The sequence below is a fragment of the Chiloscyllium plagiosum genome, unplaced genomic scaffold (assembly GCF_037043375.1).
Source record: "Chiloscyllium plagiosum isolate Xiang-an unplaced genomic scaffold, Cpla_swu_hap1 HiC_scaffold_36, whole genome shotgun sequence".
Taxonomy (NCBI): domain Eukaryota; kingdom Metazoa; phylum Chordata; class Chondrichthyes; order Orectolobiformes; family Hemiscylliidae; genus Chiloscyllium; species Chiloscyllium plagiosum.
Window position 1 is genome coordinate 45,132,094 of NW_028270174.1, and position 24,475 is coordinate 45,156,568.

A 24,475-nucleotide genomic window follows, 5' to 3' on the forward strand; every position below is an offset into this window, starting at 1 on the left:
CAACAAGTCCACACCGACCCTCCGAAGAGCAACCCACCCAGACCCATTCCCCTACATTTACCCCTTCACCTAACACTACGGGCAATTTAGCATGGCCAATTCACTTAACCTGCACGTTTTTGGACTGTGGGAGGAAACTGGAGCACTCGGAGGAAACCTACGCAGACACGGGGAGAATGTGCAACCTCCACACAGACAGTTCCCTGAGGTGGGAATTGAACCCAGGTCTCTGGCACTGTGAGGCAGCAGTGCTAACCATTGTGCCACCCAGGGAAGATTGTGTCTTACAAAATTAGTTGGTTTTTTTTGAAGACGTGACACAAAATGATTGATGAGGGCTGAGTGGTAGATTTGTCTCAATGAATTTTAACAGGGCTTTTGAGATAATCACCTGACATAAAAGATGAAGTCACAAGGGATTCACTGTGAGCTGCTAAGGTGGATACAAAACTGGCTTAGTCATAGAAGACAAGAGTATCAGTGGAAGGGTGCTTTTCAGATTGGAGATCTGTGAATAGAGGTATCCCACAGGCGTCAATGCTGGTACCGCTGTTGTTGAAACATATATATCTCAATGATTTGGAGGAGAATGGAGGTAGCCTGATTACTAAGATTGCAGGTGACACAAAGCTGAAGGGAACTCAGGACAGTGAGGAGGATTGCCAGACGATAAAACAGAATATAGATAGACTAGAAATTTGGTAGAAAAATGGCAGATGGAGTTTAATCTGAACTAATGCAAGGCAACATACTTTGTCACATCAAATGAAGGATGAAAGTATACCATCCTTCAATTGATGATTGCTAATGCAGAGTTTATGCTCAAAACATCGATTCCTCTGCTCCCCAGATGCTGCCTCACCAGCTGTGCTTTTCCAGCCCCACATTCCAACAGGAAATGCTGGCTCTGAACCCTCATAAACTCACTTCTGAAAGCCTCCCACCAACCAAATGTCTCTTTGCCTGCAAACAGTTTCCACCAATCAAGTTTTGAAAGTTCCTATCTAAGACCATCAAACTTGGCCTTGCAACAATTAAGAACTTTAGTTTATGATTCAGACCTATCCTTTTCCAATGCCATCTTAAAACAATTGGAATTATAGTACCTGGTCCCAAAAAGTGCTTCCCTACTAACACTACTGTCACTTGCCTTGTCTTATTTCCCAAGACGAGGTCAAGCTTTGCTCTTTCTCTACTAGAGCCACTGACTTACTGCATGAGAAATCCTTCCTGAACACACTTAACAAATTTCTCTGTATCCAAGCCCTTAACACGATAGTAATCCCAGTCAATGCTAAGACTGCCATAGCGTTAAGTGCTTGGACATAGAGAAAGTTGCTAAGTGTGCTCAGTCTTGTCTCAGTACTGCCGTGATCTTTTCCCTAATCAAAAACACAACTCCCCCTCCTCTCTTGCTTCATCTTCTCTCCTCCCTATAGCATCATGGGCGGCACGGTGGCACAGTGGTTAGCACTGCTGCCTCACAGCGCCAGAGACCCGGGTTCAATTCCCGACTCAGGCGACTAACTGTGTGGAGTTTGCACATTCTCCCCGTGTCTGCGTGGGTTTCCTCCGGGTGCTCCGGTTTCCTCCCACAGTCCAAAGATGTGCAGGTCAGGTGAATTGGCCATGCTAAATTGCCCGTAGTGTTAGGTCAAGGGGTAAAATGTAGGGGAATGGGTGGGTTGCGCTTCGGCGGGTCGGTGTGGACTTGTTGGGCCGAAGGGCCTGTTTCCACACTGTAAGTAATCTAATCTAATCTAATCTGTACCCAGAAACACTGATTGGCAATCCTGTCCCTCCATCAGCCATGTTTCTGTAATAGTTACAATATTCCAGTTCCATATACCCGAACATGCTCTGAGTCCATTGTTTTACCTGTTAGGCATCTTGCATCGAAATAAATGCAGTTGAAACAAGGCTTCCATGTCTTTCTGCTGTGGTCTTGTCTGCCATGTCTTGTACTGAGATTACCAACACATCCTTTACTATTTAACTTGCTCTCATTAACCTCGGTACTGTACTCAACCTTCACTTTTGTCTCCCTACTGATTTGCATTCCAGCCACCATGGCAGACTGGTTTAAACCCTCCCAAGTGGCACTAGCAAATCTCCGAGTCAGGATATTGGTCTCCCTCCAGTTAAGATCACCTCTGTCCCAATTATCCAAGTATCTCAATCCCTGCCCCTGCACCAGCTCTCAAGCCATACATTCGTCTGTCTAATCTTTCTATTCCTACTCTTGCTAACACATGGCACCGGAAGTAGTCCAGAAATTATTACCCTTGAGTTCCTGCATTTTCACCTAACCCGTTATAATCACTCTTCAGAACCTCATCTCTTTTCCTCCTCATGTCATTGATATCAATATGTATAATGACCTCTGAGGGAGATTGGAAAAACTTTGTTTTCACTTGAATATTAGAGGCTGAGGGGTGACCTGAAAGAAGTTTACAAAATTATGAGAAGCATGGATGGAATGGATGGTCAGAGTCTTCCTCCCAGGATAGTAGTGCCAATTACTAGGTGACATGAGGTTAAAGTAAAAAGGAGTGAGTTTAAAGGGAATATGAGAGCCAGGTTATTTTTATTTACACTGAATGTGGCAAGTGTCTGGAATATGCAGTAATAGAAAGTGTTGTAAACAATGCAATAGGAACATTTAAGAGGCATCTTGACACATATATAAATAGGCAGGGAATAAATGGATATGGACCATATAGAGGCTAAAGGTTTTCATTTAGAAAGACTTCATGTTTTGGAGCAGTCTTGGTGAGTTGAAGGGTCTATTCCTGTGCCGTACTATTCTTTGGTCTTCTTTGTCATTGGGTTAAAGTTCTGGAAATCTCTCCCGAATGGCATTGTGAGTCTACCTATTGCACATGAACTGCTGAAGTTCAAGAAGGCAGCTCACCACCACTTTCTCAGTAGCAAACATAGATGGCAATAAATGCAGGCCCGGTCACAAGTGAAAATGCAACTCTACTCTTCTTCAGAATGGACGCAAACTCTGTCATGTTTACTCCTATAGAGCATCATACTTTGTCATTGAAACTTGTTAACCAGATTTTGTTTTTTTCACATTTCTCCATGAAATTTTATTCAAAAAGAATCAAGGAAACAGGCAAAGAGTACATTAAAAATACAGCAAATCCTACCTGTTCAAGTTACAGAAAGTAACAGCAGGAAATTCAATGTGCTTGACATATTTTATTGTAACAGATGTGGATGTTGGCCAGCTGAAGTAATGAATAAAACACTGGGTGATTTGCGAAAAGACCATAATTACACAGCCAAGAACGACGGCCATCCAGAAAATCCTGCGAATTCCAGGTTTGCCTTGCAGCGCATTTTGTAAACCATGAAAAGACGTTGATGTTGCAAACTCGTGATTGAGATGTTGAATGTTCCGCATGGATGGTGACATTCTTTTAAATAAAATAGACCAAATCTTTTTCAATATGCCTAAAATGGTGCAAACAAAAGATAACAGTCATGGTTTCTTTCCAAACTTAAATGAACTCATCAATTCTGTTGATACAGATGAAGAGAAGGTTTCTAAATACTAAACAAAGTGCGCTGGAAAAGCACAGCCAGTCAGGCAGCATCTGAGGAGTAGGAGAGTTGATGTTTCAAGCATAAGCCCTTCATCAGGAATGCCCAAAGAGGCTGAGAGATAAATGGGAGGGGTGAGGCTGGGGAAAGGTAGCTGGGAATGTGATAGATAGATGATAGTGGGGGGTGAATGTGATAGGTCAGAGAGGAGAGTCGAGTGGATAGGTGGGAAGGAAGATGGACAGGTAGGACAAGTCAAGAGGGCAGTGCCTAGTTGGAAGCTTTGATCTGCGATAAGGTGGGAGGAGGGGAAATGAGGAAACTGGTGAAATCCACATTGATCCCGTGTGGTTGGAGGTTTCCAAAACGGAAAATGAGGCATTCTTCCTCCAGGTGTCGGGTGGCCAGAGTTTGGCAGTGCAAGAGGCCCAAGACTTGCATGTGCTTGGAAGATTGGGAGGTGGAATTAAAGTGTTCAGCCACAGGGTGGTGGGGTTGTTTAGTGTATGCGTCACAGAGATATTCTCTGAAACATTCTGCAAGTTGGCATCTTTTCTCCCCAATGTAGAGGAGACCTGATCGGAGACAGTATATGACGTGTGTGGAAGTACAGGTAAATCTCTGTGAAAGGATCCTTTTAGGCCTTGGACGTAGTTGAGGAGCAGATTTTGCAGGATTTGCACTTGTTGCAGTGGCAGGAGAAGGTGCTGGGAGTGGAGGGTGGGTTGGTGGGGAGGTTGGACCTAACAAGGTAGTCATGGAGGAATGGTCTCTCTGGACCGCAGATCGAGGTGGGGAGGGAAATATATCCCTGGTGATGGGGTGTGTTTGTCAGTGGTAGAAATGACGGAGGATGATGTATTGCATCTGGAAGTTGGTGGGATGGAAAGTGAGGACCAGGGGCATTCTGCCCTTGTTGCAATTGTAGAGGTAGAGTTCAAGGGCAGAGATGCGGGGCATAGAGGAGATGCGCTGGAGGCCATCGTCAACCACGTGGGAGGGGAAATTGCGGTCTTTGAAGAATGAGGCCATCTGCGATGTTCTGTGATGGAATTGATCCTCCTGGTGTAGGTGTGGCGGAGGTGGAGGAATTGGGAATAAGGGATGGCATCTTTACAGGAGGCAGGGTGGGAGAAGGTGTAGTCCAGGTAGCTGTGGAAGTTTGTGCATTATAATAAATGTCCGCGTTGAGTAGGTCACCAGAAATGGAGATGGAGAGGTCCAGGACGGGGAGAGAGGTGTCTGAGATGCTCCAGGTGAACTTGAGGTCAGGGTGGAAGCTGTTCGTGAAGTTGATGAATTGTTCATGAGGGAGCATGAGGTGGCGCCGATACAGTCATCGATGTAGCTGAGGAAAAAGTGGGGAATGGTGCTATCGCTTTGGTCTGGAGGAAGTGGGAGGATTTGAAAGAGAAATTGTAGAGGGTGAGAGCCAGTTCAACCAATCAAATGAGTACACATGCACTAAACAACCCCACTGCCCTGTGGCCGAATACTTTAACTCCTCTTTTCATTCCACCGAGTACATGCAAGTTCTGGGCCTCCTCCACTGCTAAACATTCCCCACCCAATGCCTGGAGGAAGAACGCTTCATCTTATGCCTTGGAACCCTCCGAACACATGGGATAAATGTGGATTTCACCAGTTTACATCTTATCCCAGATCTAAGCTTCCAACTTGGCACTGCCCTCTTGAACTGTCCTACCTGTCCATCTTCTTTCCTATTTATCAGCTCCACCCTCCCCTCTGTACTATCCCACCTTCATCTACCTATCACATTCCCAGCTACCTTCCCACCAGCACTACCGCCCCCACCCCTTCATTCCTGATAAAGGGCTTGTGCTTAAAATGTCACTTTCCTTGCTCCTTGGATGCTGTTGACCGGCTGTGCTTTTCCAGCACCACACTCTTCGACTCTGATCTCCAGCATCAGCAGTCCTCACTTTTCTCCTAATTAAAAAAAGTGCAATTTGCACTGAGTGACAGTATTACCTTACTTCTTTAGAATCGTGGAATGTTACAGTACAGAAGAAGGCCATTGCACTCATCTTGACTGTACTGGCTCCTGAAAGACTTACCCAGCCTAACACATTTTCTAACCATATCTCCATAGCCCTATAAATTCATCACTTTTAAATATATATCTAGCTCTCTATGAAACCACCTACAGAAACCACCTACTCTCAGAAAGCATGTTCCAAATCCTCACAACTCTCTGAGTAATGAGGTTTCTCCTCATCCCATTCCTGACTCTTTTGCTGACAATCTTGAAATTGTGATCCTTAATTACTGATATACCGATCCGTGAAAATAGACTATCCGTCTTTATCTTGTCAAAACTGTTCATAAATTTGAATATCTCAATAAGCTCACCTCTTAATTTTCCCTGCTTCAAGGAAAATAAGCCCAATTTTCTTTAATTTTGCCTTGTATCTGAAATCCTTCATTCCTGATATCATTCTAGTAAGTCTTCTTTGCACACACACTCCATGACTTTAAAATACTCCCTTAAATAAAAGGTGCTTAGAACTGAATACTGTACTCCAAATGTGGTCTGATCAATGACTTGTAGAGCTGTATTTTCACTTCAAAAGCATCATTATCTATTCCCCTATTTATAAACCTAACAATCATATCAGTTATCTGAACAACTGCTTCAATATACCTGGCCACTTTCAGAGAACCCCAGGATCCACATGCTCCTGTACTCCAGTCAGAGTTGTACTATTGAGCCTCTATTGTCCCCACTTGTTACTTCTACCAAAATACATTACCTCATATTTCTTTATGTTGATATTCATCTGACATGTGTCTGCCAGTTTGGCCAATTTGTCAAAGTCCCTCTAAAGTTGCTCAGCATCATCCTCACAATTCACTACTCTCCCTCGCTTAGTATTATCTGCAAACTTAGAGATTTTTTCCCTCCACATCCATCTTCAAATCATTTATATAAATCAGAAAAAGCAAGAGTCCAATATTGATCCCTGGGGGAACACTATTTTCATCTCATCTACAATCTGAGAAATATAATCTCTGTTTCTATCTTTTAGTCAACTTCTAATCCAAGCTGCAAGGAGCCAACAATCCCAAACATTTCTAATTTGTCATATGGCACCATATCAAATGCTTTCTGAAAGCCCAAATAAAGACCATCCATAACTACCCTTATTCATTGCCCGTGTCACCTTAAAGAACTCAATTAAATTTGCCAGATATGACCTGCCCTTGATAAATTCATGTTGGATGTCTAGTATTAACTTGTTTTCTCTAAATGTATATTTACCTTATCCCATGTTGTGGCCTCCATCAGTTTTCCCCCCATCAACATCAAGCTGATAGGTCTATAGTTTCTTGGGTTATCTTTTGCCGCTTTCTTAAACAACGGTGTCACATTTGCAAACCTTCAGTCCCCTGCGACTAATCCTGTTTTCAGAGGCCTGGAAAATTTGCATTAACAGCGTCCTTACCTCCCTCAGTGATCTAAGATGAATTCCATCCAGGCCTGGTGACCTCTCTACCTGGAGTACTGTCAGCCTTTCAGCATCTATCATAGCATAAATGATGCACCTGCCTCTAATACTGTAGGCACAAACATTTTGAAGTCATTATTTTCAGTTTTCCCTATTCAACTTTTTATCTACATCTTCCTCTCAAAGGAAGGGATTCATCTTTGACTTGAACTGGAAATTTGGATTCGTGATGTACACACCCATTGCCAGCTTTAAGATAATTTCAGGTTCAGGACCTAGTTGATTTATGTCAGAAACTTGTGGGTGTAAAACAAGCTAGAACATTGTAGCAGGTCAAGAAATCAGTTGGCTACTGCTCTAAGTCAGCTAACTGGTTGGTCAAATGTAGAGTAGGAAATGGTCAAAACATCCAAGATGATGACTTTTGCCAACTCACAGTAGACCAGAGTATTTTTGTGTATTTCTGCATCTTTTGGTCACATAGAAAGAAGAAAATGATACTTCTTCTGTTTTGTTCTGTGGCCTTGATTGACTCTTTCAGAAGTTCAGAAGTTGTGGGCGGCACGGTGGCACAGTGGTTAGCACTGCTGCCTCACAGCGCCAGAGACCCGGGTTCATTTCCCGACTCAGGCGACTGACTGTGTGGAGTTTGCACGTTCTCCCCGTGTCTGCGTGGGTTTCCTCCGGGTGCTCCGGTTTCCTCCCACAATCCAAAAATGTGCGGGTCAGGTGAATTGGCCATGCTAAATTGCCCGTAGTGTTAGGTTAAAGGGGTAAATGTAGGGGTATGGGTGGGTTGCGCTTCGGCGGGTCGGTGTGGACTTGTTGGGCCGAAGGGCCTGTTTCCACACTGTAAGTAATCTAATCTAATCTAATCTTGACAGAGAAAGTGGGCTCAACACAGATTTTTTAATATAGAATCCCCACAGTGTGGAAACAGGCCATTCAGTCCATCAATTCCACACCAAGCCTCCAGAGACCACTCCACCTAGACCCATCCCCTGTGACTAATACACCTAACCTACACACTTCTGAACACTATGGGTAATTTACATTGGCCAATCTATCTAACTAGCAAATCTTTGGACTATGGGGGGAAAATGGAGCAGGGGATAATCCAAGTAATTATAGACCGGTGATCCTGACATCAGTGATAGGGAAGCTGCTGGAGAAGATACTGAGGGACAGGATCTGTTTACTTTTGGAATAAAATGGGCTTATCAGTGATAGGCAACCTAGTTTTGTTCAGGGAAGGTCATGTCTTACCAACTTAATGGATTTCTTTGAGGAAGTGACAAAGTTGATTGATGAGGGAAGGGCTGTAGATGTCATAAACATGGACTTCAGTAAGGCGTTTGATAAGGTTCACCATGGTAAGCTGATGGAGAAAGTGAACTAATATGGGGCCCAGGGTGTACTAGCTCGATGGATAGAGAACTGACTGGGCAGGAGGAGACAGAGAGTGGTTGTGGAAGGGAGTTACTCAAAATGTAGAACTGTGACCAGTGGTGTTCCACAGGGAGCCATGCTGGGACCACTGTTGTTTGTGAGAAACATAAATGATTTGGAGGAAGGTATAGGTGGTCTGATTAGCAAGTTTGTAGATGACAATAAGATCGGCGGAGTAACAGATAGTAAGAGGGACTGTCAGAGAATACAGCAGGATACAGATAGTTTGGAGAGTTGGACGGAGAAATGGCAGATGGAATTCAATTCAGGCAAATGCGAGGTGATGCATTCTGGAAGATCCAATTCAAGAACGAACTATACAGTAAATGGAAAAGTCCTGGAGAAATCAATGTGTTCAGGTCCATTGTTCCCTGAAGGTGGCAACGCAGGTCAATAAATTGCATGCTTTCCTTCATTGGACCGGGTATTGAGTACAAAGGTTGGGGTAGGTCATGTTACAGTTGTATAAGAGTTTGGTTCTGTCACATTTGGAATACTGTGTACAGTTCTGGTAGCCACATTGCCAAAAGGTTGTGGATACTTTATAGAGGGTGCAGAGGAGGTTCACCAGGATATTGCCTGGTATGGAGGCTGCTAACTATGAAGAGAGGTTGAGTAGATTAGGATTATTTTCATTAGAAAGAAGGATAGCAAATAGCTTTTTTCCCAGAGTGGGGGACTCAATTACTAGGGGTCACAAGTTCAAGGTGAGAGGGGAAAAGTTTAAGGGAGATATACGTGGAAAGTTCTTTATGCAGAGGATGGTGGGTGCCTGGAATGCATTGCCAGTGGATGTGGTAGAGGCGGGCATGATAATGTCATTTAAGATGTATCTAGACAGATACATGAATGGGCAGGAAGCAGAAGGATACAGATCCTTAGATAATAGGCGACAGGTTTAGATAGAGGATCTGGATCAGCTCAGGCTTGGAGGGTCGAAGGGCCTGTTCCTGTGCTGTAAGTTTCTTTGTTCTTTGAACCCAGGTCCCTGGCAGCAGGTGCTAACCACTAAGCCACTGTGCCTCCCATCCATGAAAATTGAAATATGGCTCCCACAACAGCATAAGATATGATTTATACACTTGAATTTCCTGTCTCCTATTTTAGGTTAGCAATTAAGACATTAGCTGTAAAACTTGGACAGGGTGATTATTTGGCATAAATGAAGTAGCTGATCAGTGTTTCCAAATTTTCAACTTGCAGGAGTCAGTTGACAATTAAAAATCATCCTCCTCTTGTGTCTCTGCCTGTGTGTGCCAATATTTCTCTTCAATCAATATTCAACATATATATACATCTTTAGTCAATATTATGTATTATAATTTTAAAATGACTTGTGGTTCATGCTGTTACGTGTAATTTTTTCATAATATTATGGTAACAGTATACTACACATTAGCTATAAAAGCATTTTATAAATGTGCAGTGATCTCATCTCTCTCCATAACACAAAGTAAAGATTTTCTTGAAATAAACTACATATACAAAACTGTATATGTGAGTCTGTTCAAAAGAAGTCTAATTTTATAATATGATTTTCTGTAGATTAGCAACAGCAAACACTTCTACATTCTTATTAATTGAATTATCTTCTGATTATTGTTTCACAGATGCTATCAAGATTTTCAATTTGACTTCAGTTAGAAGTTCTGAGAAAATTATAGCTAGCATTTTTGTGATTATCCTTTTCATGAGGTCATTATTTTGCTGACTAGTCATAATCTGCTGCTATGAATGTTGACCAAACAAAAGATCGAGGCCACAAAGATGAGTTGCATGGCACCTATATGCTTACTGCTACCAGTGAGGTTTGAGTGTAATATGCTGCTAACCTGTTTCCCTCAAATCTCAAATCTGAGAGATATATTTTTGATAATTCCATATTTTAAGGGAAATTAGGCAAAGACAGGTGTATGGAGTTGATGATCTTATTGCATGAATTGCAGGTGTGTAGAACAGAACAGCACAGTTTGATAGAGCAGTCCACAAGGCATAAGGCATACTTTCCTTCATTGGACGGGGTATTGAGTACAAGAGTTGGCAGGTCATGTTACAGTTGTATACGACTTTGGTTCGGCCATATTTGCCTCCTTATTCTTAGGGAGCTCATTTTGCTTTTGGCATAATAATCAGCAACATCCTTATCATATTTCTTCTTCAGTTTTGTAAAATTTGCTAATGAACATCTTCTTCTCTTCTTCACTGCATTAATTCCACAGTTTAACACACTCTATAAGTCAGGCACAGCCCTCTTGACCTGTCCTACCTGTCCATCTTCCTACCCACCTATCTGCTCCACCATCTCCAGCGACCTATCATAATCACCTCTCACCTGCATCCAATTATCGCCTTCCCAGCTACATTCCCATCCCCACACTTCTATTTATCTCTCAGCCCACATTACCCCCAGCTCAATCCTGATGAAGAGCTTTTGCCCGAAACACCAACTCTCCTGCTTCTTGGATGCTGCCTGACCTGCTGTGCTTTTCCAGCAAACACTTTTCGACCCCAAGACCCTGTAGGTCCCTTTAAACAAAAATCTCAACAGCTATGGTTTCAGAAGCCTGAGCGTTGGTGGCAGCAAGTTGAGTACCCATGAATCACAGAATCATAAAATGGTTACAGCATAGAAGGCTATTAAACCTGTTAAGCCTGGCACTTCTGTTCTTTTCAGATAATTATCCAATTTTCTTTTGGAGAAATCAGTTGAATCAGTCTTCACCACTCTCCGAAACATTCAATTCCAGTTTTAACTACATATAGGATAAAAATGTTTCTTCTCACATTTCCACTATTTCTTTTGCCAATCATCCCAAATCGGGACAAGGTAGGACTAATAAATTAAACTGCATTTATTTCAATGTAAGGGGCCTAATGGGGAAGGCAGATTAAACTCAGGGCATGGTTAGGAACATGAGACTGGGATATCATAGCAATTACAGAAACATGGCTCAGGGATGGGCAGGACTGGCAGCTTAATGTTCCAGGATACATGTGCTACAGGAAGGATAGAAAGGGAGGCAAGAGAGGAGGGGGAGTGGCGTTCTTGATAAGGGATAGCATTACAGTTGTGCTAAGGGAGGATATTCCTGGAAATAAATCCAGGGAGGTTTTTTGGGTGGAACTGAGAAATAAGAACAGGATGATCACCTTATCGGGATTATATTATAGACCCTCTAATAATCAGAGGGAAATTGAGAAACAAACTTTTAAGGTGATCTCAGCTATCAGGTAAGAATAATAGGGTAGTTATGGTAGCAGATTTTAACATTCCAAACATAGACAGGGACTGCCATAGTGCTAAGGGTTTAGAATTTGTTAAGTGTGTACAAGAAAATTTTCTGATTCAGTATGTGAATGTACCTACTAGAGAAAGTGCAAAACTTGACCTACTCTTGGGAAATAAGGCAGGGCAGGTGACTGAGGTGTCATTGGGGGAGCACTTTGGGGCCAGCGATCATAATTCTATTAGATTTAAAATAATGATGGAAAAGGATAGACCTGATTTAAAAGCTGAAGTTCTAAATTGGAGAAAGGCCAATTTTGATGGTATTAGGCAAGAACTTTTGAACGCTGATTGGGGGCAGATGTTCACAGGTAAAGGGACGGCTGGAAAATGGGAAGCCTTCAGAAATGAGATAACGAGAATCCAGAGAAAGTATATTCCTGTCAGGGTGAAAGGAAAGGCTGGTGGGTATAGGAAATGCTGGATGACTAAAGAAATTGAGGGTTTGGTTAAGAAAAAGAAGGAAGCATATGTCAGGTATAGACAATATAGATTAGGTGAATCCTTATAAGAGCATAAAGGCAGTAGAAGGATACTTAAGAGGAAATCTTACGAGGGATACTTAAGAGGGCAAAAAGGAGACATGAGATAGATTTGGTAAATAGAATTAAGGAGAATCCAAAGGGTTTTTACAAATACATTAAGGACAAAAGGGTAACTAGGGAGAGAATAGGGCCTCTCAAAGATCAGCAAGGCAGCCTTTGTGTGGAGCCACAGAAAATGGGGAGAAACTAAACGAGTATTTTGCATCAGTATTTACTGTGGAAAAGGATATAGAAGATATAGACTGTAGGGAAATAGATGGTGACACATTGCAAAATGTCCAGATTACAGAGGAGGAAGTGCTGGATATCTTGGAACGCATAAAGGTGGATAAATCCCCAGGATAAGAGGTACAGTTAGTAAGTTTGCAGATGTCACCAAAATTGGAGATGCAGAGGGATACCTCAGATTACAACAGGATCTTGACCAGATGGGCCAATGGGCTGAGAAGTGGCAGATGGAGTTTAGTTCAGATAAATGCAAGGTCCTGCATTTTGGAAACGCAAATCTTAGCAGGACTTAATGGTAAGGTCCTAGGGAATGTTGCTGAACAAAGAGACCTTGGAGTGCAGGTTCATAGCTCCTTGAAAGTGGAGTCGCAGGTAGATAGGATAGTGAAGAAGTTGCGAGGTATGCTTTCCTTTATTGGTCAGAGTATTGAGTACAGAAGTCGGGAGGTCATGTTGCAGCTGTACAGGACATTGCTTAGGCCCCTGTTGGAATATTGCATGCAATTCTGGTCTCCTTCCTATCGGAAAGATGTTGTGAAACTTGAAAGGTTTCAGAAAAGAATGTTGCCAAGGTTAGAGGATTTGAGCTATAGGGGGAGGCTGAACAGGCTGGGGCTGTATTCCCTGGAGCGTCGGAGGCTGAGGGGTGACCTTATAGAGGTTTACAAAATTATGAAGGGCATGGATAGGATAAATAGACAAAGTATTTTCCCTGGGATCAGGGAGTCCAGAACTAGAGGGCATAGATTTAGGGTGAGAGGGGAAAGATATAAAAGAGACCTAAGGGGCAACTTTTTCACACAGTGGGTGGTATGTGTATGGAATGAGCTGCCAGAGGATGTGGTGGATGCTGATACGATTGCAACATATAAAAGACATCTGGATGGGTATATGAATAGGAAGGGTTTGGAGGGATATGGGCCGAGTGCTGGCAGGTGGGACTCGATTGGGTTGGGATATCTGGTCGGCATGGACGGGTTGGACTGAAGGTTCTGTTTCCATGCTGTACATCTCTATGACTCTATGATCACTTGGGGAATGCCTCCAAGCAGTTCCCATGTACGTCCCTGAGCTTTCTGTTGCCTGTTACTTTAATTCTTGATATTTGTCTCACTCTGACCAATCTGTCCATGGCCTGCTGCTGTACTCCAATGAAATGTAGAGCAAGCATAAAAAATTGCACCTCCTCTTTCAGTTAAGCACTGTCCAGCTTTCTGCTTTCACTTGAGTTCAGCAATGTTAGATTCTGACCTCTGCCTCCATCCTGTTCAATATTTTTGCTTTGTTGGTTGAGCTCAGCTGGAGCATCAAAACAAGCATGGAGGTGTACAATGGGAGTGAGACTTCTGGATAAAAGCCTGAGGAGTGGCATTGGACTTAGCCTTCACTGAACCTGGAGTCAGAAACTCTTGAGGTGGTATCATGGATCAAAAAGTGATGTAGTGCAAGGATTTAGTGCTTGGGAACCAGCTTTACGAACTGATTGAGTACTAGCAGGGAGAGAGCCTTTATTCTTGTGGTTTATATTTGTTGGGAATAGAGGGAGACAGAAGAGAAATATGAGTAGGTAAAGTTTAGTAATTGGATCCTTGTTTATTGGTTGTGTAGTTTATGAGGATCACAATGGCGGGAGAACGTGATGAGATACTTCTCCTGCAAAATGTTGGTTATCGGAGACACTTCCAATATCCATGATGACGAAGTATGCAGGAAATTCTCCAGAACCCGATCCAGCAATGCACCATCCTTTGTTAGGCCTTGGTGTTCTTCATGTTAAATCTACTACCTAACTCTCTAAGTTCCTGTTGCTGGACCGCTTTCTTTTTTTTTAGCCCATGACATTGGTATTAACATGTAGCACAACGGCTGGCTGTTCACCCTCTCCCTCCAGAATGCCCTGCAGCTATTCTGTCACATCCCTGACCCTCGCACCGGGGTTGGGGGGCAGGGGGGACAACATACCCTCTGAGCTGCCACAGAACCCCCCACTCCCGTCAGTTCCCGTACAATCGAGTCCCCAATCATTGAAGCTCTCCTGTTATTTCTCCTCCCCTGCTGTGTAGCAGATCCAGCTGTGGTGCCACAAACTTGGCTGTTGGTGCTTTCCTCTGAGAAGCCATCCCCACCAACGTTATCCATCACAGTATATCTGTTTGAGAGAAGAATGACCACAGGGGACTGCCTGCCCATACCTACTAATTTTCCTGGTGGTCACCCAACACTTTTCTGCTCATGTAGCCCTTCTGTGTGGCATGACCAGCTCAATAAATGTGCTATGCACAACATCCTTACCCTCTGAAGAGCATCCCGCCCAGATTCATCACACACACCCCCACATCCCTGTAATCCTGCATTTCCAATTGGCTAATCCACTTAGTCTGCAAGTTCTTGGACACCATGGGCAATTTAGCATGGCCAATCCACCTAATCTGCACAACAATGGATTGTGGGAGGAAACCTGAGCATTCGGAGGAAACCCACACAGACACGGGGAGAATGTGCAAACTCCACACAGACCAAGGGTGGAATCAAACTTGGGTCCTTAATGCCAGGTGGCAGCAGTGCTAACCATCGAGCCACCATGTCACCTCAGGTAATGAGAAAGGACTTGTGAATAGGATTAGGGAGGACCCAAAGATATTTAATTAATACATTAAAGGAAAGAGGTTATCCAGGGAAATAGACAGGCCCATTAAGGACCAAGGGGGCAATCTGTGTGTGAAATCGCAGGATATTTGAAGGGTGTTAAATGGATACCTCTCTTCGTTCTTCACTCTGAAAAAGGAGACCATTGATGTGGAATTCAGGAAAAAGTACTGTGAGGAATTTGCACTGTTTCACATAGGAAATGGGGAACATATTGGATGCCCTGAGGGGATTACAAATGGACAAATACCCTGGCCCAGGTGAATTACATTTTAGGCTGCTGTGGGAGGTGAGGCAGGAAATTGCAGGGGTTCTGGCACAAATTTTTACTTCCTCTTTGGCCATGCGGGAAGTGCCAGAGGACTGGAGAATAGCTAATGTGGTTTCAGCTTTCAAGAAAGGTGGTAAAGATGAACTAGGAAATACAGATTGGTGAGTTTCATGTCAGTAAAAGGAAAACTATTGGAGAGAATTAATATCCAGTTGAACAAACTTGGGTTAATTGGGGATATTCAGCGTAGCTTTGTCAAAGGGAGGTCATTGAAGAGAAAATGAGGTCTGCAGATGCTGGAGATCAGAGATGGAAATGTGTTGCTGGAGAAGCGCAGCAGGTCAGGCAGCATCTAGGGAACAGGAGAATCGACGTTTCGGGCATTAGCCCTTCTTCAGATATCCTGCGATTCCTGAAGAAGGGCTAATGCCCGAAACGTCGATTCTCCTGTTCCCTAGATGCTGCCTGACCTGCTGCGCTTCTCCAGCAACACATTTCCATCAAAGGGAGGTCATGCCTAACAAGTTAGTTAGAATTTTTGAAAATATGTTCATGTATGAGTGAGACAAGCTTAATTGATGAAGATTATATGGATTTTAGCAAAGCTTTTGACAAGATATCACGTGGAAGGCTGATTGATTGAGAAGGTGAAAGTAGATGCAATTCAGGGAAGCTTGGTGACTTGAATCAGAAACTGGCTTAGTAATAGGACACAAAGGGTAGCGGTAGAAGGCTGTCTGAGTGACTGGAGGCCAATGTCCAGCACTGTATCACTAAGGATCGGTATTAGGAGCCTTACTGTTTGTTACACATACATAGTTCTGGGATAGCACATGTTTCAGCAGTGCAATTTGGCTATAACGTCGCTGAAGAATTTTGGAGAACGCTTACCTCTCTTGGCAATGGCACGATTCCAGGGGTTGTTTCATATGCTTTCTTCTGTGCATGCAGTGATGTGAGGGTTAGATAGGGTGGACAGGGAGAGCCTTTTTCCAAGTATGGGAACGGTAAACACGAGGGGACACAACTTAAAGCTGAGGGGAGATAAGCATAAGACAGATGCCAGAGGTAGTTTCTTTACTCAGAGAGTCGTAAGGGTACGGAATGCTTTGCCTGCAATGGTAGTAGATTTGCCAAGTTTAAGTGCATTTAAGTTGTCATTGGACAGGCATATGGACGTACATGGAATAGTGTAGGTGGGATGGGCTTCAGATAAGTATGACAGGGTGGCGCAACTTCGAGGGCCGAAGGGCCTGTACTGCGCTGTAATGTTCTATGTTCTTTGTGCATGTCGAAATCTCTGTGAGGTTCTATGCATGCTCTGGTGTTCTTGCCATTGTGTGCATGTGCTGGTGTCTGTAGCCGACAGAGCAGCTTTCTGTGAGAGGTACTGTACAGACAGCAGCGTTCTTACATTTTTTAAATGTACTGTGTTAAATTTACTTTTGATTTGTTAATAAATATAATTTCAACCTTCATTCAGGCTGTTCTGTACTTTGTGTTAGACTTTTGGCTGATTTTTAAGTGATCGTGAGTGATTTTTTTTGCTGGTCTCCCCCAAACTCCACTTTTCCCTTCGGCCCTATTATTTCTATGAAGCGATTTTCTATTACAGAGGAAGTTCGATATCCGAATATCAATTATCTGAATATCGGATTATCCGAAGGAGATCTCAAGGTTCTAATAGAAGCATTACATCAAAGATGTGTTTCCAACACTGAGTGCATCTTTCATTTACTTTGATTAAAAACGGACTCGGCTTACCGAAATGCTGGAGAACATCCTGGACCGATGGGAGCCCAGGCACTGTCTCCAAATGACTGACCTCCCACCCACTCTCTCTCTCCCCACACACTTTCCACACAGTTCTACACAGGGGTATACCCTAAACCCCCTTTTCGCAGATAGTCTCTCCAACATTTCCTGCGAAAAGGTGGAACCTGTCAAAGCATTGCAGTTAAAATGTGTGTGTGGGGCTGTGTGTGTGTGTGTCAAGGCGGGAGGGGGTGGTGTTGGATAGGTTTGGGTAGGGGTGGATAGGGGCCAGATGGGGGCGGTGTTGGACGGGGTTGGGGACAGGTGTTGGACAGAGTGGGGGCGGACAGGAGGCGGTGTTGGATGGAGTTGGGGGGCGGTGGTGGGGGGAGCTTTTGGATGGGGTTGGGGTGGATGGGGACGGTGTTGGACAGGGTTGGAGGTGGGGTTGAGGATGGGGGTAGGGTGGTGTTGGATGGGTTTGGGGCAGGCGAGGGGAGGCTGTGGGGCAGTGTTAGACGGGTTTGGGATGGGCGGGGAGTTGGTGTTGGATGGGGTTGGGGCGGGGTAGGGGCAGGCATGGGGTGTTGTTGGACAGGTTTAGGGTGCCTGGCGGGGTGGCGGTGTTGGATAGGTTTGGGGGGCAGTGTTGGACAGGATTCCGCGTGGGGGTGGGGTGGATTGGGGGTAGTGTTCGATGAGTTTGGGGAGGCGGGTGGGGTGCGGATGGGGGCAGTGTTAGATGGATTTGGGGAGCAGGTTTGGGGGCCTCACTGTGGGTGGGCATGGGGTGGCGTTCGACAGGATTGACATGGGTTGGGGCTGGGCATGTGGCAGTTTTGGATGGGTTTAGGGGGTGGGATTGTGCGCGTAGGACAGTGTAGGATGGGTTTGGGAGCGGACGAGGGGGCAGATGGTGCGGTGTTGGACGGGTTTGGGGTCCAGTGTTGGCAGGTGGAGGACTGGGGATGTGGTGATGCTGGATGGGGTTGGGGTGGGCAGGGTCAGTGTTGGACGGAGTTGGAAGGGGCGTGCTGGGGGGTTGCAGATGGGGGGGTGCGGGTCTCGCATGCAGTTTGCTACTTCCTCATCTCCTGAACGGGGAGCGGACTTAACAAAAAACTCCGAGCCCCAGAGGAAAGGTATTGAAACAATTAACAAAATAATCAATTGTCCAAATGAAATATTGCCCGGCCATCTCATTTAGATGATCGAGGTCCCCCCGTAAGTGAGATTTTGCTGGAACACAACCACAGCTTTATAGTAGAACTAGCTGTACAGAAATAAATAAACTGAAAATGATTGAGTATTAAGCAAATATGCTGACAACACCAAGATTACTACAGTGGTTAATAGCAAAGAAGATGGTTGTAGGTTACAGGATGATCTCGATGGGTTGGTCAGATGGGCAGAACAGTAACAGATGATATTTCCCCCCAATAAATGTGAAGTGATGCACGTTAGAAGAAGAAGCAAGATGGTTGAATATTTAATGAGTGGCAGGACACTGGATTGCTCAGAGGAACAAAGAATCTTGGGTAATTATTCATAGATCCCTGAAGACGGCAGAGCACATCCTGGATAGTTAAGAAGTCATATGGAGTACTTGCTTTCATCATGGCATCAAGTATAAGAACAAGAAGGCAATGTTAAAGTTGTACAGAGCTCTGGTCAGACCACAGCTGGAGTATTGTGTGCAGTTCTGGTCACCTCACTCCAGGAGAGATGTGATAGCACTAGAGGAGGCTCAGAGCAGGCTCACCAGGATACTGCTTGGGAACCAAAGCGAGAGACGAGATCAGCTGGGATTGTTTTCTTTAGAGCAGAGAAAGCTTATTTGTGACATGATTGAGGTGTATAAGATTGAGGAGTATGGATAGGGAGCAGCTGTTCCTTTTGGTTGAGAAGTCAATCACAACAGGGCATAGATTAGGGTAAGGGGCAGGAGATTTAGAGGGGATTTGACAAAAAAAATCATTTCACTTAGAGGGTAGTGGGAATCTAGAATGCACTGCCTGGGAAGGTAGTGGAGGATGTAAACCTTAAAACATTAAAAAATATTTGAATGAGCACTTTAAATATCATTAGGGAATTTGTTTTGTTAGGGAAGTTTAAAATTGACTCCCTTACAAACTAAAAATACAAGCATTTAATAGCAAAGGCTGCAGTCATGTGGGCTGAGGATTATGAATTAACTTAGAGTTCTGGATCAGAGTAGGCATGGGACAGGGGAAAGATAAAAGAGAGGCTATGGAAACCCCACAGAAAAAAAATGGGATAACTAAATTCCAGTTCTCAAGAATGGAAGTTCAGAAGGCAGAGTTGCCAGACCTGACACTGCTTATTATAGTTGTTGCAAACCAGACCATGTTAAAGGAAATTGTTGGCAAATGACGAAAGTCACCAGCAGCATTTGTATGGAGCCAATATCTTTAGTTATTAAAATAGTTATCCATTTTCCAAATATAAAGAATGGCATACTAACTGACCAGGATTCCATTTGCAAAGTAAGTCTGTTTCTTGTGGCTGGGCAATGTGATTACCATAATTTGAAATACTTCAAGGGGACGACCTTTTAATTGGAAATAATCTTTGGGCTGGAAAGTATTACTCCTAAACCACAACAACAATCACAAAACCCACGCCAATCTGAAACTTAGAAACAGCATAGAGAGGCAAACAGTCTCAACAAAATTCTGCAGGGTTGCAGCCAGCTGATCAAAGATACAGAACACCAAAAGAGGACAGCGCATTCCTTGCAGGTTCCAGGAGCTAAACAAAAACTAAGAATTATGCAGGGATGGAAAAGAAACAAGGCAGCATAGATTTAATGGCACTGTGGTAAAGTCTGCAGAACTGAGAGGTCTGGGGGTCTATGAAACTTCTAGGGCACTTTGAGAGAGTACAGTAACTAACAAAGCATGTGCTTTAGAAGTAAAGGTACTGAGTACAAAAGCAGGAAAATTATGCAGGACCTGTATAAAGTTCTGGTTAGACCATAACTCAAGTATTGTGTCCCGTTCTGGTCAATACAATGGGTGTGATGCTTGAGTGGTTGTTGAGGAGATTTACCAGAATGGTTCCAGTTTGAGGGATTAGGTTAAAGGAGCTGTTTTTAAGTGCACACTTCTGATTTATTTGTAGAAATTATGTTTACCCAGGCTGCAAGGTAGGATGCAGTCCAGGACCAGGAGACCCAGTATCAGAATGGGGGAAAGTCAAAGATGATGATGAATATTTGGAACTTTCTAGTCTGGAGAGCTGTGGAGACCCAGGCATTAAGTATATTCAGGACAGAGATCTGGATATTTACAGATACTGAAGACATCAATAGATTTGGGAATGGTACAGGAAATAAACTTGACTGAACATAATTCTCCAAGAAACTGTTCATCTGGTCTTAGATTATCATTTCTAAGAGCTTCCACACTATTGATGTTAAATTGACAAATCTATGGTTGCTGAGCTGACCATTACATCCACATTTAAACAAGGGCATAACATTTATAGTTGTCCAGACCTCTGGTACAACTTCTGTATCTAATGAGAATTGGATGATTTTACATTCACACACATATGTATAAGAAAAGGTGTTTTCAGAAGAGTTGACATGTAATTAGTCCAGTGAATAGAGGGTGAAGATTTTTGAAGGTAGAATTGGAGTATCTTACTGCCTGCAGTTGCAGGATTCTCTGTCTTCAGTATAGCAAAATCATGTGTTGATTTTGTAGCAAAATCATGTTTTATAGTGTTTTACCATTGCTTTTAGAGAAAAAAATGGTTGACTTTCTTCAACCAGACAGATAAAAAAACTTGTTCCTTTGCTGGTTTGGAATTTTTTCTTTGCCGGTTGTTGCTCCCAAAACCAGATTTTATTAAATGCTTCTTGACAGAAATCTGGTTTCTGTCATGTGACCAAAGCATCTGTAATTTTCATTATCCTCCCAAGTGATCCTTGATTACCTGACCACTAACACACAGTACAATCTGAATTTTATGTATTCACGTCTTTATGAGAAAATAGAGTTCTTTCATTGCCTTTTTTAGACTTCCACCTTAAAGCCATTACACAGCCTTACATTACACAGTTCAATTTTCCAACTGTATTCCTGCAGTACAATATTAACATTTGCCATAGTGTAATAATGTGCATTCAATAAACAACCATCTCAGCAGTATGAAAATAATTAACTGCAGAAATTACCTAATGATTAACTTCAATACTTGATATAAAACCAAAATTTACCACAAAAATAAGCTTGCTGTTTTGAAACCTTTGAATCTGGCATAGCTTACAACAAAACTTAAGCTACCATTTGCCTGGGGTATAGCATTTTAAGAAGATGAAATCATCTCGGATAAATTTCATAATTGCTGATTGTATTAGTTTGGCCACTCGCAGAAAGAAAACTGCTAATAACAATAAGCTTACCAGTTCCCTCAATATTTGCAGAAGAATCCATGGAGAGGGTGAAAACAAATCTCAAATAAGCATCCAAAGAAGGTCTTAACCAAGCTCTTGACCGGTTTGGTGACAGAAGTACCTTTCAATCTAATTCACTATTTGAAAGAGCAGGAAGGTACTTTATCATCAAGTAGATTATAATAAAATGGGAGGAGTTTTATATTGGCACAAACCTCAAATTCCATGCAGTATTTTCTTGTTTGCTACCTGCTTTTGGGAACTGCTATGCAATTCACCCTCCACTCACAATTCATATAATATATGAAAACATCAATATTTTCCAAATTAGACTTTTTACAACAATGACTATCGGAACCATAGAAGCATGTAGCATTACAGCAGAGGAAGACTGAAATCTGGAACTCAGTGCCTATAAGGTTGTTAGTGGCAGAAACTTTTGTAACATTGAAGAAGTATTCTGGCAGTGCATTCAAGTTATGTACCACCCTCTATCCAGAAATAACTATCTCTCACATCCCCCTTCAAACTTATTTCCCCATCTAGTTTACATTTGTACCCTGGAAAAAGACTCAGACTATCCAGGGTATCCATGCTTCTCATAGTTTTGTAAACTTCCATGAAGTCGCCCTTCAGCCTCTGTTCAGGTGAAAACAAACCAAGTCTTTTCCAATTTCTCCTCATAGCTAGTAACCTCCAAACCAGGCAGCAACTAGTAACCTTTTCTGCATCCCAAAGCTTCCAAATGCATCTGGTAGTGTGGTAACCAGAACTGTGCACAATGTTCAAAATCTGGCCTAACTAAAGTTCTATATAGCTGCAACATAACTTGCCAATTTTTATACTCTGTACACTTGTGTTTCCACTTTCAGGGAACTGTTGGCCTGTATGCCTCGATCTTTCTGTATGCTTCCAAGGGTTCTGCCATTTCCCTCCTTTCAGAATGCTTCATATCACATTTGTCCAGATTAAACTTCAGCTGCCATTTCTGTGCCCAAATCTCCAGCGTAGATATATCCTGCTTTTTCCTCTGGCTATCCTGCTCACTATCCACAGCATCCCAAACTTACCAGTCAGACCACCTATATTCATAGAATATAAGAATCACTTCTGTGTGGAAGCAGGCCATTTGGTCCATTAAGTCTGTCTGAAGAGCATCCCACTCAGGCACACCCCTTTACCCTACCCATGTAAACCTGTATTCCACATGGCTAATCCATCTATCCTACACATCCCTGAACACTACGGGCAATTTAGCATTACCAATTCACCCAACCTTTGGGTTCCTCCAAATAATTTATTTGTTACAAACAACATGAATCCTAGCACAGATCTCTGCAGAACGCCACTAGTCACAGATTCTATTCAGAAAAAAACAGTCTTCCACAGCTAGTCTGTCTTCTGTGACCAAGCCAGTTACGTATTCATGTTACCAGCTCATAGCAGATCCTATGTGACTTCACCTTCTATATCAGGCTGCCATGAGATACCTCGTCAAAGGTATTGCTACAGTCCATGCAGACAATATCCACAGTTCTGCCCTCAATCATCATTGTCACTTCTCCAAAAAAAACCTGTTTGTGAGGTATGACCACCCCTACACAAAACTATGCTGCCTGTCGCTAATAAGTCCATATTTTTCAAAATGTGAGGAAGTTCTATCCCTAAGAACCTTGACTAATAATTTCTCTATGAGCAGAATTGCACACAATATTCCAAAAGTGGCTTAACCAATGTCCTGTACAGCCGCAACATGACCTCCCAATTCCTGTACTCTCGGGGGGCTTAAAGTAATGAATAGTTATAGAGCCATAGAGATGTACAGCATGGAAACAGACCCTTTCGTCCAACTTGTCCATGCTGACCAGATATCCCAACCTAAACTAGTCCATTTGCCAACACTTGGCCCACATCCCTCTATATTCATATACTCATCCAGATGCCTTTTAAATGCTGCAATTGTTGATGTTTAATGTTCACTTCTAAATTAAAGAATAAATTGATATTATTTTCTTTAAGTAATGGACTTTATCAGTTCTCTGTTACTCATATTTTAACAGATTACAAGGAGAGGTGAACTTTTTTGGGTGTTTGGTTTCATTAACAGAGGGGTTCGCCCCGTGTCATAACAAGGGCCAGTGGGTCAGATGGAAAGCAATTTGTTAGATGCGTTCAAGAGGGCTTTTGAGACAGGATGCTGACAATCCAACAGAGAGGAGGCCATACCAGACTTGGTATTGGGGATTGAGCCAGGACAGATGATCAATGTTTTAGTTAGAGAACATTTTGGGCTTAGTGACCATAACATCATAAAATTTCAAGTAATCCTAAATAATGGCAAAAGTGGCCTATGGGTGAGGGTGCTTAGTTAGGCAAAGGTCAATTAGACAGAAACTGGGGAAAGTGGATTGGGAGCAGTTCTTTAAGGGAAAATCTATGGCTGGAATGAAGGAGGCTTTTAGAGACCAGTTGATTAAAATGCAGGAAATGCATGTCTGTGCAAAACAGAAGGATACAAATGGCAGAATTGAGGAATCATGGATGACAAGGGAAATTATCAGCTTAGTCAAAAGTAAAAAGGAAGTAAAAAGATTGAGGCAGCTACAAACTAATGAAGCCCTTAAAGGGTATAGAGAAATTAGGAAGGAACTTTAATGTGGAATTAGGAAGGCTAAAAGGGGCGATAGAATATCTTAGGCAGACAGATCAAGGAGAAGACTAAGATTTTTTTGTGCCCATGTTAGAAGAAAGAGGGTAGCAAAGGAAAGTATAGGCCCACTCAGGGACAAAGGATGGAAGTTATGCATGGAGCCACAGGAAGTGGGAGAGATCCTTAATGAGTATTTT

The 24,475-nt window shown here is 43.0% G+C and overlaps 1 protein-coding gene across 1 annotated transcript in view; it reads right to left on the minus strand.

The window, feature by feature from the left end:
* LOC122559364 (bile acid-sensitive ion channel-like) overlaps positions 1–21,751 on the minus strand; it is a 471,193-nt gene extending 449,442 nt beyond the window's left edge. The window contains exons 1-2 of the mRNA XM_087979834.1: positions 21,638–21,751; positions 3,159–3,465 (exon numbers count right to left, since the gene is read on the minus strand). Of these exons, the coding sequence (XP_087835960.1) occupies positions 3,159–3,465; positions 21,638–21,668 (338 nt within the window). The 5' untranslated portion in view covers positions 21,669–21,751. The remainder of the gene's footprint in view (positions 1–3,158; positions 3,466–21,637) is intronic.
* Positions 21,752–24,475: the final 2,724 nt, after the last annotated feature.